Source organism: Pongo abelii, chromosome 12, assembly GCF_028885655.2.
Source record: "Pongo abelii isolate AG06213 chromosome 12, NHGRI_mPonAbe1-v2.0_pri, whole genome shotgun sequence".
NCBI classification, from domain to species: domain Eukaryota; kingdom Metazoa; phylum Chordata; class Mammalia; order Primates; family Hominidae; genus Pongo; species Pongo abelii.
Genome location: NC_071997.2, coordinates 99,393,222 through 99,411,589, shown reverse-complemented (window position 1 = coordinate 99,411,589; position 18,368 = coordinate 99,393,222). Strand labels below are relative to the sequence as shown.

Below are 18,368 nucleotides of genomic sequence, written 5' to 3'. Positions count from 1 at the left end.
AGTGAACAACAGGAGCTTTTAAGCAGGTAATTTGGGTAGAGCTTTATCATAATTTGATTTTGTCATACAATTTGAGGATGTGCAAAAATATCCTATGTTGGCCGGGTGCATGGCTCACAGTTGTAACCCCAGCACTTTGGGAGGCCAAGGTTGGAGAATTGCTTGAGGCCAGGAGTTTGAGACCAGCCTGGGTAACATGGTGAGATCTTTTCTCTATGAATAAAAATTTAAAAAAAGAATTTGCCAAGCTTGATGGTGGATGCTTGTAGTCCCAACTACTTGAGAGGCTGAGGTGGGAGGATCTCATGTGCCCAGGAGTTTGAGGCTGCAGTAAGCCGTGATCATGCCACTGCACGCCAGCTTGGGCAACAGAGCAAGACCCTGTCTCAAAAAAAACAAAAAAAAATCCTATGGCTTCTGAAATTGTTAGGGACATTAAGAAATATAAAAGTATGACTTTACATTTAAATGGATTTTAACAAGAACATCTGTTTAAACTCTTAACTGAGTATGCAGAACTCTAGACTCCCTTCAGCACAGGAAGTAGAGTCTGGTGTGTGGTATAGATTGTCTGTCTTTGAAATGCACCCCCTTAGACAGTGCATTTAAGGCAAAGTATTGCCAGGAGCTTCAGTGTCCAGGAATGATACCTGTAAAAGGATGCTTTGAATTGTGCAACTGTATTTCCTCAGTCTGTTCCGGGATTGACAGGGCTGGAAGGAATCTTGAATATCATCATATGTCCTGGAATATGGTCCAACAAATGCTCACACAGAAAATAATTTGTATTTCATTGTCTGACAGGATGTGATTTCTTCACGTCAAACTCATTATGAAACATATTTGCAATTAGAGCAATTAAATGGGAAAGAGAAGAAAGGTTATCAAATTCAAGACTTTATAGATAGCAAGACTTTTCTTTTTCTTTATTCTTAGAGAAAAATAGCCATGTTCACTACATGGCAGATGGAACTTGAGGAGTCTATTGCCTATTTGGTTTGAAAATTTGCAATTAAAACATTAGTTCATTTGCCATCCGTATTAAACTTGCAAAACAAAATTTTTAAGGTTTAATGATAATGTCACTTAAATAATAACCGCTTTTGTGGAATTATGAAATTCAGTTAATTCTCAACCAAAAATTATTTACAAAGCAATGATGTGGTTTCATGCATAAGCAGTAGCTAGTCAAAAACATAGATAATTATTCAAGAATTATTCACAACAAGACATAGTTATTTAATAATATAGCTAAGACTATCCTAATCTTAGTTCAAACTCCTGCTTTGGCCACCTTTTCACCAAAATACAGTTGTTTGACATTTGGATAATATTTTCACCAGATGGGTCTTGTGATGTGGCCACTACTTTTCATCTTAGCTTTGCCACTTCCTTCTTTATCTGTTGTTTCCAGCAACGTCAGACTGATTGTGGTTGCCCATGTCACTGTGCAATTATTTGACTGTTGTTCACTCCTTCTGCTAGGAATATCCTCCTGACCTCTCCTTCCCTGAGCCCTGGATTTTTCTCACTCATTCTTGAAGACTGAGGTTCAGTGTCATCTTCCAGACACCATCCCTGCTCCATTCCTCACTCTCAAGCTGAGCTGTGACCTCTGCTTCCAGAGCACCTTCAGCAAATTCTATTATAGCACTTACAACCTTTGGGGGAATAATTTAATAATGCGTATACCACCTGCAGCCCCCTTCTGCAAGGCTATGACCTCTATATGATAGAAAACTTTCTCGCTTCTCCCTGGGCAGGGCACGATGCTTGGCTTATTATAGGTGCTCAGTAAATTTTGTTTAACTACCAACTGTTTAAATATCAGATGTTGAACCATATCTGGAAACAATGTCAGCTATCTGGAGTCCACATAGCTCCAGAGCCCCTGCTTAATGTTCGTTTCTAACCAGCCAGATGAGCACACCAAACCCATGCTGACATTTCAGCTTGGCACACAAAATACCACCCTTAGAGAAGGAATATTTGTTATCATTTTGGTGAACTCAACAAATGTCATTTTATTTGTATTTGTATTTATTATTTCAAAAATATTTATTAAGCACCTATGATATGCACTTCACACTGGGTGTTCTGTAGAGCTACAGGGATGAGTCAGCACCTGCCCCATTATCACCTACTCATCCTTCAGCTATTTGCTCCAGTATCATTTCTCTAACCTACCCCCACATTTAAGGTCTGCTGTTCCATGCTTTCACTGAGCTCTGAACTTTTCACTCCTCACACTCACTGAAGCATGTACGATTATTTTGTTAATTTCCCTAGCTCAACTGTAAGCTCCATGAAGGCAGGAGTTCGGACTGCTGGCTCATCATTGTTTCCCCACGTATAGGCCGTACAGGCCTGCCCCACAGAAGTAAGCTAGGAAATATTTCTTGATTGAATTATTGCAGTCTGATGGGATAGAGTTTATCAGCCATGTCAATAATACATGTTGGAAAGTACAAAGTTCCACTGGACATTTACCTAAAATTGATCAATGTGAACTGGCAATTTCTTAAGTTTTTCTGATCTCAATATGACTGTGTAGGTTGATTAAATATTTCAACTGCTTTACTTTCTGTTATGGTATTTTTCACAAGTGAAATCAGTTCATTGGATTTATATCTCTTTATATATAAATGAAATGGAAAACTGAGATAATTATCCAAATAAGATATATAAGCTTTTTGTCCAATTAACTGGGTATATCAGGTGAAAGGAGGATTTTTTTTTCCTGGAATGATTTACATAATTGCTCAAATTTTTAACTTTGTATAAACCTTCTCAAAGTATGCTCATGAAAGCTAATGTTTGTACATGTTTAATGCATAAGACACGTGAGCATTTCAGACTTTAAGTCAGGTGCTTTACTGAACTGGATACTCATGAATAAAATGTTGTAGGAGGAAAGAGGATAAAAAGCACTATTGGACAACATCAAATATAAAATTAGCCTTTCTTTAGGGCTGTGTACTTGCAAAATGTTGAATAAAGTGTACTTGTCCCTGAGATTCCTTGACTGTATTTTAATTATGTATATTTAAGTACAGAAGAAAAACATTTAGCAAAATAGAAATTACACAGTGGAACATCAATAGAATTTGAAAAGGTGTCATGAGATCAGTGATTAGTTATTGGACCAATTTGTTTCACATGAATGATTAATGTAGCCTGATGAGTAATCTATAAGGGTCTTTCCTTCATTTCTCAAAGGAATATGTAATCTGAATTCTATTGATAATTATGGATGCTTTGGTTACCAGAGAACTGTATTTTCAGATATTTAAGTATATTTTAAAAGCTTTTTAAATGAACTTAATTCTGTGGTTACTGAAATGTCAGTGATTCTAACTTTGCTTGAATTAAGAACTGAGAGTAGGCCAGGCGTGGTGGCTCACGCCTGTAATCCCAGCACTTTGGGAGGCCGAGGCAGGCGGATCACTTGAGGTCAGGAGTTCATGACCATCCTGGCCAACATGGTGAAATCCTGTCTCTACTAAAAATACAAAAATTAGCCGGGCATGGTGGTATATGCCTATAATCCCAGCTATTCAGGAGGCTGAGTCAGGAGAATCACTTGAACCCGGGAGACAGAGGTTGCAAGTGAGCTGAGATCACGCCACTGCACTCCAGCCTGGGTGACAGAATGAGACTCCGTCTCAAAAAAAAAAAAAGAGCCGAGAGTAGAGTGTTGGGTCATTTAAGGCTTCATTATGTTGAAAAGTCGGGAATGATAAAACTAGATGGTCAGTGGGCACATACTAGTTTTGCAGTACAATTCCAATTCCAGGGTATCCTTTAAAACTAAATTGGGAATTGGCCGGGGGCAGTGGCTCACGCCTATAATCCCAGCACTTTTGGAGGCCGAGGTGGGCGGATCACGAGGTCAGGAGATTGAGACCATCCTGGCTAACACGGTGAAACCCTGTTGCTACTTAAAATACAAAACAAATTAGCGGGGCGTGGTGGCAGGCACCTGTGGTCCCAGCTACTCAGGAGGCTGAGGCAGGAGAATGGCGTGAACCCAGGAGGCAGAGCTTGCAGTGAGCCAAGATCGCGCCACTCCACTCTAGTCTGGGCGACAGAGCGAGACTCCGTCTCAAAAAAAAAAAAAAAACAACGAAAAGCCTAAATTGGGAATTGTCTTGAATTTTCATAGTCCTTTCGTACAGACCAAATCTGACAGCTCTACCTTAAAGAGCCCCTTCCCTAAAAGAGCAGAAGGGGTTTGACTGCTCTCTGGGGATTGCCTTCTTTTCAGCAAGACACTGTTAGCCCTGGCACAGCTGGTAAAATACAGAGCTGTCATGAACGAGGCACACATCTCACTTGGTCTATGCTCCCTTTTCCAGATGTGAATGAATGTGAACTGCTCAGTGGGGTGTGTGGTGAAGCCTTCTGTGAAAACGTGGAAGGGTCCTTCTTGTGCGTGTGTGCTGATGAAAACCAAGAGTACAGCCCCATGACCGGGCAGTGCCGCTCCCGGACCTCCACAGGTAAGTCCCAGTGACACTGTGCAAGGGAATGACAGGCTCCTCTCAAAGACCTGCACCCACACAGCTTTGGGATAAATGCTGGAAGTGAGATAAGAAGCAGCCAGCTGTCCTGACACAGTGCTGTCTCTGGAAGCTTCCATGATCTTCTGTGCCTGCTTTGTCAGTGGAATTAAGATGTGGGTGATGACTCTTTGGGCTAGATGGCCTCTAATGTTCTATCCAAACCAGAGACGCCTCCAGTAAGGTAAAGGATCCAAAATGATGAGGACATTTGCTGGGGATTGCTTAAAATTTAGAGAGCTATCAGCTCAGGATTTAATATGGCACCATCTCATTAAGTTGCATAATCCTCCATACGTTCTTGGCCCTTAGAGAAATGTGTCTTGACACTTCTCTAAATTAAAAGCAACATATAGGCCTCTTAGGATCTACAAAGACTTCCACTTGGAATTCTTAAGGTGTTTTTCCAGAATTTGGCCTAGAGAGTAGCTATGTTTGCATTCGCTTAAAATTTGATTTAGGCTGTGTCGTCACCATGCAAACTGAAATAGAGAGTTGGACTGTTTTCCAGATAAATTAATCAACTTCCCAATCACCCTTTTAGTTTGTGCCATGTAGCTATAGCTTGGTTGTATTTTAGGGAAAGCAAAGGCCCAAATGGTCCTTTGAGAGCCAAGTAAAATGAAACATAGACCATTTTTTTTCTTTCTCAGTCAGTTTTATCCATGCTTCCATAATAGCTTTCACTGCTCCTCTGGAGGGTACACTTGTTCTGTGTAAAATAGCTATCTTTGCAAGTAATAGGAAATGAAATATGAAAATATTTTCACCCACACATATTTCCTCAGTTATTAAATATAGAAAGGTAAAGGGTACAGAATTAAATGAACAGACTGTAATTCAAAAACTTTGTGAAAGAGAAGAGACAGGTTATTACTGGTGAGAGGATTTCTCTTCATTCAAGTGGCCACCACAACAATAAATATTCCATAAAGAAGAGACTTTTCATTTTAATTGGATCTACAATAGCAAAAAACAAACCTAAAAATCAAAAAAATCTGGTTGGCCACTAACAAAATTGGTTAACTAACTGTCTTTTTCTTATTTTTGTTTGGTTCCATAGGGTAGCACCTCACCTATAGTGTTATTTTGAATGAATTAATTCATATGTCATCATATATAGCCATTAAATGGTCTAGGTGATGCTTAGATAGTCATGATAAAGATAAATTTATGTGATACAATGTTAAGTGAAAAAATACAGGATATTCCAATGATCACACTCTGTAGAGGAAGGGAGAGTGAGAATACATAAAAAAGGTAATTGTTGGACCAAACCAATAACTAGTTGAGCTTCTTCATTTGTATAGTTCCTGGCAGCTTTTACTTTTATCATGCCTCAATTTGTGTAGTTGATGGTGAACTTTTATTATATGGAGTCTTAAGACTGTCTTATGACAGTCTTCATTTTAAAAAAATTTTCTAGCAGTATCCTGAGAGACTGAGTTTAGCCATAAACTTAAGCAGAATCCTTCTGTCTGATTTCATCAGAGCCAATAATTGATCAGTTATTTGAAAAAGGTGATTAAAAACTGGAAATCATAAAAAGGTAACATTATCTTCTAAATTTAATTTTTAACTCAAAGGATGTAAGTGCATTTGGCCAGGTGTGGTGGCTCACGCCTGTAATCCCAGCACTTTGGGAGGCCGAGGCAGGCAGATCACTTGAGGCCAGGAGTTCTAGACCAGCTTGGCCAACAAGGCGAAACCCTGTCTCTACTAAAAATACAAAAATTAGCCAGGCATGATGGCATATGCTTGTAATCAGTAAGGCAGAGGCATGGGAATCACTTGAACACGTGAGGCAAGGTTGCAGTGAGCTGAGATCACACCACTGCACTCCAGCCTGAGCAACAGAGCCAGACTCTGTCTCAAAAGAAAAAAAAAAAAAAAGTACATTCATGCACCAATCTTTGAAGAGAAAGGCTACGGTCTTTTTTTGTGTAGAGGTTCATTTGTGGAGTTTGTGCGGCTATCCTGCATAAACCCCATCTGTTATGTGTTACTTACACTTTCTTTGTAGAAAGGAGTGAGAATCTAAAGCCTTTTTCAAAACAAATGAATGTAAAATCCCTCTAGATTTTTACAGTTTTTCTCAATTTTTTTACACTTGTCTTGTCCACACCTAATTTGATAGCATTTCTTTTACTGAATCAACTTTATCTAATCTTTCTAAAGCTTTAACTTGCCCTAGAAACAGCTCTTCTAGTCACATTCATATTGTACTGGTTGATGTAATATTTAATTAAATTATGTAAGTATAATAATCAATACACTGACACAGAACATTTGAGTATATACCTAGGTGAGTCTTGGTTTTCATACTGCGCAGCCTATAGGAGCAGAAGTGTGTGGACCTCTGCAAGAATAGCCATTTGGCTCTGAGCATTCTCCCTTCCATGAGCATCAGCAATGATATTTTACAGAGGGCAAGAAAACATCAGTTAACACAACAAGTTGGTTAAATGTAGGCCAGTTAAGAGAGTTTGTACCCTGTCCAGTAAAAGAATCTCCTATTCCATAGACCAAAGCATTTTAAACCAAATTTAAATAAAAGTTTTTAGACTAGGATTCAAATTAATTTCATTATATGCATAATATACTGTAGCTGAGAGCTCATCCTTCCTGAAAAGTACTTAGGAAGGGAAAGATAAATTTCCAGTATAGGCTATCACATTTTTATTCAGCTATAAAACTCCCCCAGGACAATCTATATTCCAACAATGAGCAGTAGCATGATAATCTGATGTAGTATCATACTGAAGGCAGAACTAGGGCTATGGGGTAGGATATTAGGAAGGCAGATTTCAGGTCAGTATCCAGAAGAGCTTTCCAATAACTAACAAGAGCTAGTCAGCAAAAAGCTGCCCCACAAAATACTGGAGTGCTTGCCGTGGAGGCATCCAAGAACAGGTGGGATACCCACTGGCAGAAGAGCACCCACTTCCAGCAGGGTATTGCCCCAGATGAACCTTTAAGGTACTTTGGAACTCTAATGTCCTAGGGTTTTTATTTCTAAACTTTCTTGCTTCCCACATATATATTTTTTAAGTCTGTCTTAATGTTTTTTACTGCCTGGGCCTTTGGCCACTAATTTACATTGCTGTGCATTGCCTAAAAGCATCTGAAAAAGAAGTAACTAAAAAATGTCCATACCAGGCCACTTCATCACATTTAAGAAGGTATGGATATGAAATATAGTCTGATGCTATTATTTCCTTAGTGCCTGTGATAATTGCTCAATAAAAACTTTATGTCTTTGGGCACTCTAAGGGAAGCAGTAAATATTTAATCTTGGCAACTGCAGCCTTCAGACCTTACCCACAAAATGCTGTTCTCTTCCTTGATTGGTGTACAGAGGAAATTCTGTGGTAGGAACTGCATCTTATTCTTAAAACAGAAGGTATAATGAAAAGAATACAATGAAAAAATATATATATTATAATCCATACAAGTATTCTCCACTTTAAGAAAAGCAAACAAAATCAGGAAGTATAAAGCATATAGGTTGGGGTGGTTAGTTATATTATAAAGTAATTCTTCACTTTACTCAATAATTTATCATAGGATTTCTTTAAATATCAGTTTTTACTAATACATTTCGCTAATACATCTTATTCCCACATCATGAGCTATATCCTAGACTTCTGCGTTTAGAAACCACCTTAGTGATTTTCCAGCTCAACTTTTTATTTATAGGTAAAGACACTGAGGCCCAGAGAAACATCTGAAATGTTATTCTTAAGGTTATATAGCTAACGAATGGCAGAATTGGTCCAGGAACCCAACTCAGGATCTTCTCACTTCACCATTTCTAATTTTAGGGCTGAGGACAACAAGACATCAAATTCTTCTCAAAATTGGCTTTTTTCATCTTGTTTTTCATTATTAAGATAATACACATTAATCATAGAAAATTGGCAAATACAAAAATAAATTTTAAAAAAGTCCCCTGCAGTATCACCATCCAATATCTGTCACCATGTTGACCTCTGGACTCTGAAAGGACATCCGTATTCCCCTGTCTCAACAGAACCGTCTTCCATTTGACCTTCAGTGCACTGAAATCAGGCCCTCTGACTTTTTATCTAAGTGAGCCATCAGTGAGCTTCTATATGCTAAACTCTTTAGTCTCATCCCAGAGTCGTCTTCTGAAACATTTGACAGTGGTTTTTCATCTTTTCCCCCGTCTTTGCCCTGTGATTGATTTCACGACATTACTGTTCCCTGCGTCCTCCTGCATCTTGGACTAGTCTTTTCCTGTCTCATTCTCGGGTTCTTCTTCTCCTGTCCATTCCTTAAATAATAACATCCCAGGCAGTTACATGCTTAGCTGTCTTCTTATTTATGTTATTCCCCTGGGATATTTCATCTGCTTTGGAGTCAACCATTACTTATATGATGTTGCCTGCTAAGTAAATATCTTCTGCCCCCACTTCTGTTCTGAGTGTCATGCTCCTATTTGCAGCTACCTATTGGACTTTTTCTTCCAGGGTGTCTTGTAAGCCTCTCTGGCTGACAGTTATTCAAACTTAAATTAATCACCATTTCCTCTCCTTGTGTCTATTTATTTATTTATTTGTTTATTTTTATTTGTTTTTGAGATGGAGTCTTGCTTTGTCACCCAGGCTGGAGTGCAGTGGCGCAATCTTGGCTCACTGCAACCTCTGCCTCCCGGGTTCAAGTGATTCTCCTGCCTCAGCCTCCTGGGTAGCTGGGATTACAGGAGCATACCACCACGCCCGGCTAATTTTTGTATTTTCAGTAGAGACAGGATTTCACCATGTTGGTCAGGCTGGTCTCGAACTCCTGACCTTGTGATCCACCTGCCTCGGCCTCCCAAAGTGCTGCGATTACAGGCGTGAGCTACTGCACCCAGCTATGTCTATTTATTAATTGCTAGACATCAATACTAGAAATTCTGAAGTCATACTTTTTTTTGTCTCCCCATTCGTCATCCAAGCAGTCCATCATAACATCCTGCCAGTTCTAGCTCCAGGGTGTCCTTCAAATCTCTCCCTGTTCCGGATGCTGCTTCCCTGGGTCAGTCTTTCATCATCACTTACCTGGATCATTGCAGTAGCCTCCTACCTTTTCTCCTTGCCTCTCTCATCAATTCCTGATCCACATTGCTGCCAGAGTTAATGTTTTCAAAACATAGATCTAGGTTTAAATCGTTCAGTCTTTCAACTGCTTACCACTGCTTTATAGCATGAAATCCAAATGCATTAGCAGGGCAGCAGTACCCTTTATCCTCTATAATGTAAACGGCTTGTTTAGCTTTCTCTCCTATACTCCCCATACCTACATCCAAGCCCATGCGCTGCTCATGGTTACCCCAAATAATTATGCTTTCCCAAGATGATGACTTTGCCACTACTAACTCTTCTGCCTGCTGTGCCCTCCCCCTTGTAAGCCTTTCTTTTTTTTTTTTTTGAGATAGAGTCTTGTTCCATTGCCCAGGCTGGAGTGCAGTGGCGTGATCTTGGCTCACCACAACCTCCACCTTCTGAGTTCAAGTGATTCTTGTGCCTCCGCCTCCCTAGTAGCTAGGATTACAGGTCTGTGCACCATGCCCACCTAATTTTTGTATTTTTAATAGAGACAGGGTTTTGCCATGTTGACCAGCCTGGTCTTGAACTACTGACCTCAAGTGATCTGCCTGCCTCGTCCTTCCAAAGTGCTGGGATTACAGGCGTGAGCCACTGTGCCCGTCTTCTTGTTAGCCTTTCCTGAAATATCTCTCAAGCCTTTTTAAAAAAAGTCTGCTCGACTGTCACCGAGTTGTCACACATTCCCCAAATCCCCAAGATGGAATCACAAGATTCTGCCTCTCTGCTTTCAACACGCCTTGTTTTTGTGGCTAACAGTCTCTGCGTCTTATTCTCTGCATCCACTGCAAAACAGCTCACTGCTTAGCATGGTGCCTGATGGATGGTAGACACTCAGTAACTGTTGAATAAATTGCCTCTCCACATTAGAAGCACATGTCCCTTTCATAACCCATCCCTTCCATTCCTAGCTACTTCTACAGAATAAAAATAATTTTTCATTTTTTTAAAGATTTAATAGGGGCACACTTAAGTGAGGAAATGTCTATTTACACTTCCGTGTAGGAAGTGCTGCTTCAGATTGCTTGAGTTAAATTAGAAGAGGTTAAATTAAAAGAAAAAAAGAACATCTCCCCACTGCCAAGGAACACAGAATACAACTCATCTTGGTAGTTCTGACAATTGAACTCAAACAGCATCCCTGTTCCCTTCCTAGAGAGGTACACTATAGGTTTTGTGCAGGTACAGTTTTTTGTTTTTTTTTTTTTCTTTTTTTTTTGAGATGGAGTCTCACTGTGTCACCCAGGCTGGAGTGCAGTGGCACCATCTTGGCTCACTGCAAGCTCCGCCTCCCAGGTTCACACCATTCTCCTGCCTCAGCCTCCCGAGTAGCTGGGACTACAGGCTCCCACCACCATGCCTGGCTAATTTTGTTTCTGTATTTTTAGTAGAGACGGGGTTTCACCATGTTAGCCAGGATGGTCTCGATCTCCTGACCTCGTGATCCTCCCACCTCGGCCTCCCAAAGTGCTGAGATTACAGACGTGAGCCACCGTGCCCGGCCGTGCGTGTACACATTTTTTTTAAAGGCAGGAAACCACATGTAACAATCAGTCAACTGTTATATTTGGCAGAGTCTGTTTTTTAAAATGTGTTTAGTTAACCTGTTAAATAAATTTAACATTGAAAGACTTTTATAAAAATTATTTCTGATTGGAAAAAAAAAAGACTTTTGGTAGGAAAAAAATATTAAAGAAAGTAAGACCACAGTATTTATAATGCAAATATTATAAAAGGCCATAAAACTCCTGAGGTCGTATTGTGTTTTTGTAATGGATCTATACCATAAATGTAGGTAAGGCTGAGGAAAATATGTTCATTTGTTTAAAAAAAAATATTTAGTCAAGTTTCTTCCCACATCCAGCAATGACAATGCGAAGGTATCATCTTTTTGGTATAAAAGCCAAACTGCTTTTGTAAGATTTTCTGCTTGCTATAGATAGTACCTAAAGTCATATCTGAGTTTCTGATAAAGAGATGTCATTGTTTTAATGAACTGACATATCAATCAAAGTGACAAACTAAAACTACACACACACACACACACACACACACACACACACACACACACACACCATTGTTATCTTCATTTATTTTTATTTTTTGAGACAGGATCTCGCTCTGTTGCCCAGGCTGGAGTGTAGTGGTACGGTCATGGTTCACTGCAGCCTTGACCTGCTGGGCTTAAGTGCCTCCCACCTCAGCCGCCTGAGTAGCTAGGATTACAGGCCCACGCAACCATGCACAGCTCATTTTTAAAATTTTTTTGTAGGACGAGGTCTCATTATGTTGCCGAGGCTGGTCTCATTTTATCTTCTTAATAATACAAGATATACGCACACTGTTGCATTAGAAATGCATTTTGGATCCTAGAACTTGCTATAAACTAAACCTGAAGAGGAGTGGTTTGTACATTTTCTTTTAAACATTTCCATACACTTTGTGTGTCACTTCGGATTTGCTTTACTCATGCATTTATCCTCACAGGCCCTCACGACGCCCTAGTGTCAGGAGTGTTACGAGCTTGTGTTGTGTGGCATCTGCTCATTCCCCTATCTCCATATGTGCTTCCTATTCTGACTCATCTCATTGTACTCCTCTCGTTTTTCTTTCTCTGCAGTACAGCTGTCCCTTGGTATTTAAGGGGGCTTGGTTCCCAGGGTCCCCACTGATACCAAAATCCACGGATGCTCAAGTCCCTGATAGAACACAGCATAGTATTTACATAAAACGTATGCATGTCCTCCTGTATACATTGAATCATCTCTAGATGACTCATAATACATAATGCTATATAAATGACATGTAAATTGTTACACTGTACTGTCGTTTTATTTGTATTATTTGTTTTCGTATGCTTTTTATTTTTTCAAATATTTTTGATCTGCAATTGATTGAATTCACAGATGTGAATCCCATGGATACAGAGGGCTGGGCCCAGTATATTTTATTTGGCTTTCAGGAGCCCCTTCATTCATCCATTTCTGCTCATTTTTCTTCTCCCTGCTTTTCCACTCTAGAGTAGTATCCCCGACTTTCTCTTCTCCTCACCCTCTCACTGACCCAGGCTCATTTTCTCCATTCTCTTGTAACGCCTTCACTAGATGTCAGCTCCACCAGGCAGCCTTCCCTGATAGCCTTGTCTACCCATCCCTCTGCATTGAGGCCTAGGTGTGTGTGTGTGTGTCCTGGGAGTGAAGCCTCCCGTTCACTCCTTAAGACCTCTTTAAGAGCAAGAACTATGTGGAGAGATCCTCTTTTAAAGTGTTTTTACTCTTGTGCTTTTTTTTCTAAACTTTACTTTGACTGCTTTGACATGTTTTACCATCTGAAGTTATCCACTTTCTGTTACCGAAAACCAGGGGTTTGGTCTAGGTTCTGCGGCTAACTGCACAGAAAACCAATCACTGAGACCACAAGTATTGCCACAGAAGAAGGTTTTAATTGGGTGCTACAGCCAAGGAGATGGGAGCTCAGTCTCAAATCCATCTCCCTGATGGACTAAAACTAGGGGTTTATGTAACAGGGAAGAAATGTAACAATGTGTAAGAAAACAGGAGCAAGGGAGGGACAGGGAAGCAATCATGATGAATCAGGGGTCAGCTTCTCATTGTCAGGATGTGGTGATCTGGTGAGTTTCAGTTCTTTGATACTTTTTTTGAGAGGCCTGAAGGTCATTTCCTGAGAAAGGAACTCAGATAAAACAAATGTTAAGTTTCAAGCTTTAAGATCAGAAATGTCTGCCAGGCGAGGTGACTCACGCCTGTAATCCCAGCACTTTGGGAGGCCAAGGTGGGCGGATCACGAGGTCAGGAGATCAAGACCATCCTGGCTAACACCGTGAAACCCCGTCTCTATTAAAAATACAAAAAGTTAGCCGGGCATGGTGGCAGGCGCCTGTAGTCCCAGCTACTCGGGAGGCTGAGGCAGGAGAATGGCGTGAACCCAAGAGGCAGAGCTTGCATTGAGCCAAGATTGCACCACTGCACTCCAGCCTGGGCAGCAGAGTGAGTCTGTCTCAAAAACAAAAAAACAAACAAAAAAAACCACATTTCTCATTTTCCAAGTTCTTGTGTGAGAAAACTCGAAACAAAGCATATGAATGTCTAAGTTTTCCTTGACATCTCCTTGAAATATTACAGAATTCTTTCTCATTAAAAACATTAATGCCTGTAGCATTTTTAAAATAAAAAAGGAAATAAAGCGTCCTGGGTAATTCTGTTGAAAGTAATTTACTGAACATCATCACACACATAGAGTTTTATCCATTGATCTCTTTTCAAGACTATAGGCAGCTGTTTCTTTGGGGGTAACTATTTACTTATGTGTATTAGCAGTGGTACTCTTGGATCATTGTAATAATTCTGACTGTTCCAAAAAGATACAGAGAGGATTATCTCATAAAAACCTTCAGTACACATTGTAAATGGAAAGGGAGAGCCCATTTAAAAAGCTCATGTCCACTTTGACCAACTACATGTTGTAGATTTTCTCACCCCAACAGTAATTCCTAAGATGAGACATATATGGGGAAACACTAAAGATGGAAATGGCCCTACAAGCAAATGGCCCACACCCTCTTTAGGCTGATGAACCAAGAGAGAAGGAGCTCCCAGAAAGGGCTCGGTATAGGTGGTGCCTTCAGCTCAAACCTACTTTTTCCTATTCAGAGCCAGGGGACATGACTGCACTATTTGTGGCCTTGTTGCTGAACCCCCAGCAGCAGAGATTATCTGTGGCCCTCTTCCCATTTATCTCAAAGATGAAAAAAAACACAGAGAATAAAGAGCAAAGCAGAACAAACCCATGCTATGTGAGATAAGAACCTGAGTTCCAAAGAAGGGTTTTGGGGAAAGCAGTAGACATAGGCCACTTGGAACCGACATTAGTTTTCTCTTCTGGGAAGTGAGGATGCTGTATTTACCAGCACTTTCTATCTCATATAGTTACCCTCTGGATCACATGAAAAGGCCTCTGTAAAAGTTCCTACAGAAAAAAACATAGAAAATGTCCAAAACTACACTTTCTTGTTGTTACCGGCCACACCTCTAGAATAAAATATGAAAAACTTGATCTTTTGACGCAAATGCAAAGCCAGCCTCTTAATGCAAATTGAAAACTTAAATCTGAAAATACTGAAGGAGGAGTAATATATTTTTTAGAAGTCTGTGGCATGAGATATGTAGTACAGCTAATCTTATTCAAAATGTCTTTAAGAAAAAGAATATTCATTTTTTAATGCTTGCCACTTTCTATAGCTATTGATTTGATCTTTTAAAATTAGTTTCCAATATAGAAACCCTCCACCCCTGGCAGCAATGAACTAAACTCATATAAGAGTTTCTTTAAGAAATTACATTATCACATATTTACTGAACAGAGTTTTATCCCAATGGAAAAATGCTCTAGGAAGTTAATTACTTAAAGACTAGGAAGATAGGGAAATCGTAGCTTTTCCCAGGATGACCTTTGTGGACTAGTTTTTAAAAAAGAATTTGCATTTCTTTCCAAACACAGATGAGGGCCTGACTAGCCCTCAGCTTCAGCTGTATAAACATTGAACTTTCAAACGTCTTAGAAAATAAGACCAAAACTTATAACAACCAGTGTAAAAAATAATTATATTATTCATTATTTCCCTTATGGGAAATAATCTGTTTCTTTCCCCAAAAAGGCAAAGATTGTTTTATTTCTTAGTTTGTATGCTGTGAGTGTAACAAACATTTCAGTAAACAAAACAATGTTTACCATATATGTATTTGTCTATATATATGTGTGTGTGTGTGTTTAAAATACATAAAATTATATTTAAATATATTTCAAATTTTAAATGTATATGTATTTATAAATTTTGACGTGCTTTGACTCAAGAGAAGCCTATAGTTTCTAATTACCTGTGAGTATAATCTTCATTGAGGCTTTATTACAAAGTATTCCATTTTATAATAAACACTATGACATACTTACAACTTTGTACATGAGGGAAAAAAATTTGAGCCTTCTTTGAGCACAAACCGTAGAATAAACCCGATTACCAAAACCCTGTTGCGTTTTTGATTTGTGTTTCTCACTATTATTTATTAACAGCTAGCTACATTTCTGGACCAGCTGAATACAATAATTGAGCAGAACTGGTAGTAGTAACAGGCTGACAATTTATTCACCATGTTGAGGGAGAGATTATAAAATTTTCTCTAGGGTTCATAATTGATTTAATAACAATTTAAAATACATACTCTTAGTTTTCCTAAGTAATTCCACGTCTAGGAGCTTGGAGGCCCTTCTAACGAAGATCCCTTCTGTTAAGAGTACGCAAAGTGAATTTCAGTCCTCTGCACACTTGAAGCGAGCTAGACCAGATGAGGGAAGTGGCAGGTTTTACCCAATTTCACACACAAGGAAATGATTTAAAACCACTTCGTAAACTGCTGCATAGAAATCAGCATTCGACTAATGAGAAAAATATCCAGCTAACATCATAATGGCAGGATCAGATTCACACATAACAATATTAACTTTAAATGTAAATGGACTAAATGCTCCAATTAAAAGACACAGACTGGCAAATTGGATAAAGACTCAAGACCCATCAGTGTGCTGTATTCAGGAAACCCATCTCACGTGCAGAGACACACATAGGCTCAAAATAAAAGGATGGAGGAAGATCTACCAAGCAAATGGAAAACAAAAAAAGGCAGGGGTTGCAATCCTAGTCTCTGATAAAACAGACTTTAAACCAACAAAGATCAAAAGAGACAAAGAAGGCCATTACATAATGGTAAAGGGATTAATTCAACAAGAAGAGCTAACTATCCTAAATATATATGCACCCAATACAGGAGCACCCAGATTCATAAAGCAAGTCCTGAGTGACCTACAAAGAGACTTAGACTCCCACACATTAATAATGGGAGACTTTAACACACCACTGTCAACATTAGACAGATCAACGAGACAGAAAGTCAACAAGGATACCCAGGAATTGAACTCAGCTCTGCACCAAGCGGACCTAATAGACATCTACAGAACTCTCCACCCCAAATCAACAGAATATACATTTTTTTCAGCACCACACCACACCTATTCCAAAATTGACCATATACTTGGAAGTAAAGCTCTCCTCAATAAATGTAAAAGAACAGAAATTGTAACAAACTGTCTCTCAGATCACAGTGCAATCAAGCTAGAACTCAGGATTAAGAATCTCACTCAAAACCACTCAACTACGTGGAAACTGAACAACCTGCTCCTGAATGACTACTGGGTACATAACGAAATGAAGGCAGAAATAAAGATGTTCTTTGAAACCAACGAGAACCAAGACACAACATACCAGAATCTCTGGGACGCATTCAAAGCAGTGTGTAGAGGGAAATTTATAGCACTAAATGCCCACAAGAGAAAGCAGGAAAGATCCAAAATTGACACCCTAACATCACAATTAAAAGAACTAGAAAAGGAAGAGCAAACACATTCAAAAGCTAGCAGAAGGCAAGAAATAACTAAAATCAGAGCAGAACTGAAGGAAATAGAGACACAAAAAACCCTTCAAAAAATCAATGAATCCAGGAGCTGGTTTTTTGAAAGGATCAACAAAATTGATAGACCGCTAGCAAGATTAATAAAGAAAAAAAGAGAGAAGAATCAAATAGATGCAATAAAAAATGATAAAGGGGATATCACCACCGATCCCACAGAAATACAAACTACCATCAGAGAATATTACAAACACCTCTATGCAAATAAACTAGAAAATCTAGAGGAAATGGATAAATTCCTCAACACATACACCCTCCCAAGACTAAACCAGGAAGAAGTTGAATCTCTGAATAGACCAATAACAGGAGCTGAAATTGTGGCAATAATCAATAGCTTACCAACCAAAAAAAGTCCAGGACCAGATGGGTTCACAGCCGAATTCTACCAGAGGTACAAGGAGGAGCTGGTACCATTCCTTCTGAAACTATTCCAATCAATAGAAAAAGAGGGAATCCTCCCTAACTCATTTTATGAGGCCAGCATCATCCTGATACCAAAGCCTGGCAGAGACACAACAAAAAAAGAGAATTTTAGACCAATATCCTTGATGAACATTGATGCAAAAATCCTCAATAAGATACTGGCAAACAGAATCCAGCAGCACATCAAAAAGCTTATCCACCATGATCAAGTGGGCTTCATCCCTGGGATGCAAGGCTGGTTCAATATACGCAAATCAATAAATGTAATCCAGCATATAAACAGAACCAAAGACAAAAACCACATGATTATCTCAATAGATGCAGAAAAGGCCTTTGACAAAATTCAACAACCCTTCATGCTAAAAACTCTCAATAAATTAGGAATTGATGGGACGTATCTCAAAATAATAAGAGCTATTTATGACAAACCCACAGCCAATATCGTACTGAATGGGCAAAAACTGGAAGCATTCCCTTTGAAAACTGGCACAAGACAGGGATGCCCTCTCTCGCCACTTCTATTCAACATAGTGTTGGAAGTTCTGGCCAGGGCAATTAGGCAGGAGAAGGAAATCAAGGGTATTCAATTAGGAAAAGAGGAAGTCAAATTGTCCTTGTTTGCAGATGACATGATAGTATATCTAGAAAACCCCATTGTCTCAGCCCAAAATCTCCTTAAGCTGATAAGCAACTTCAGCAAAGTCTCAGGATACAAAATCAATGTGCAAAAATCA

General features: G+C 39.3%; 1 protein-coding gene across 23 annotated transcripts in view; it reads left to right on the top strand.

Moving 5' to 3' along the window:
- Positions 1-18,368, top strand: part of LTBP1 (latent transforming growth factor beta binding protein 1) — a 446,431-nt gene that overhangs the window by 385,919 nt on the left and 42,144 nt on the right. For all 23 annotated transcript variants that reach the window (XM_024242216.2, XM_024242210.2, XM_063713730.1 and 20 more), the window contains one exon: positions 4,359-4,502. In XM_024242216.2, coding sequence (XP_024097984.1) covers positions 4,359-4,502 — 144 coding nt within the window. The remainder of the gene's footprint in view (positions 1-4,358; positions 4,503-18,368) is intronic.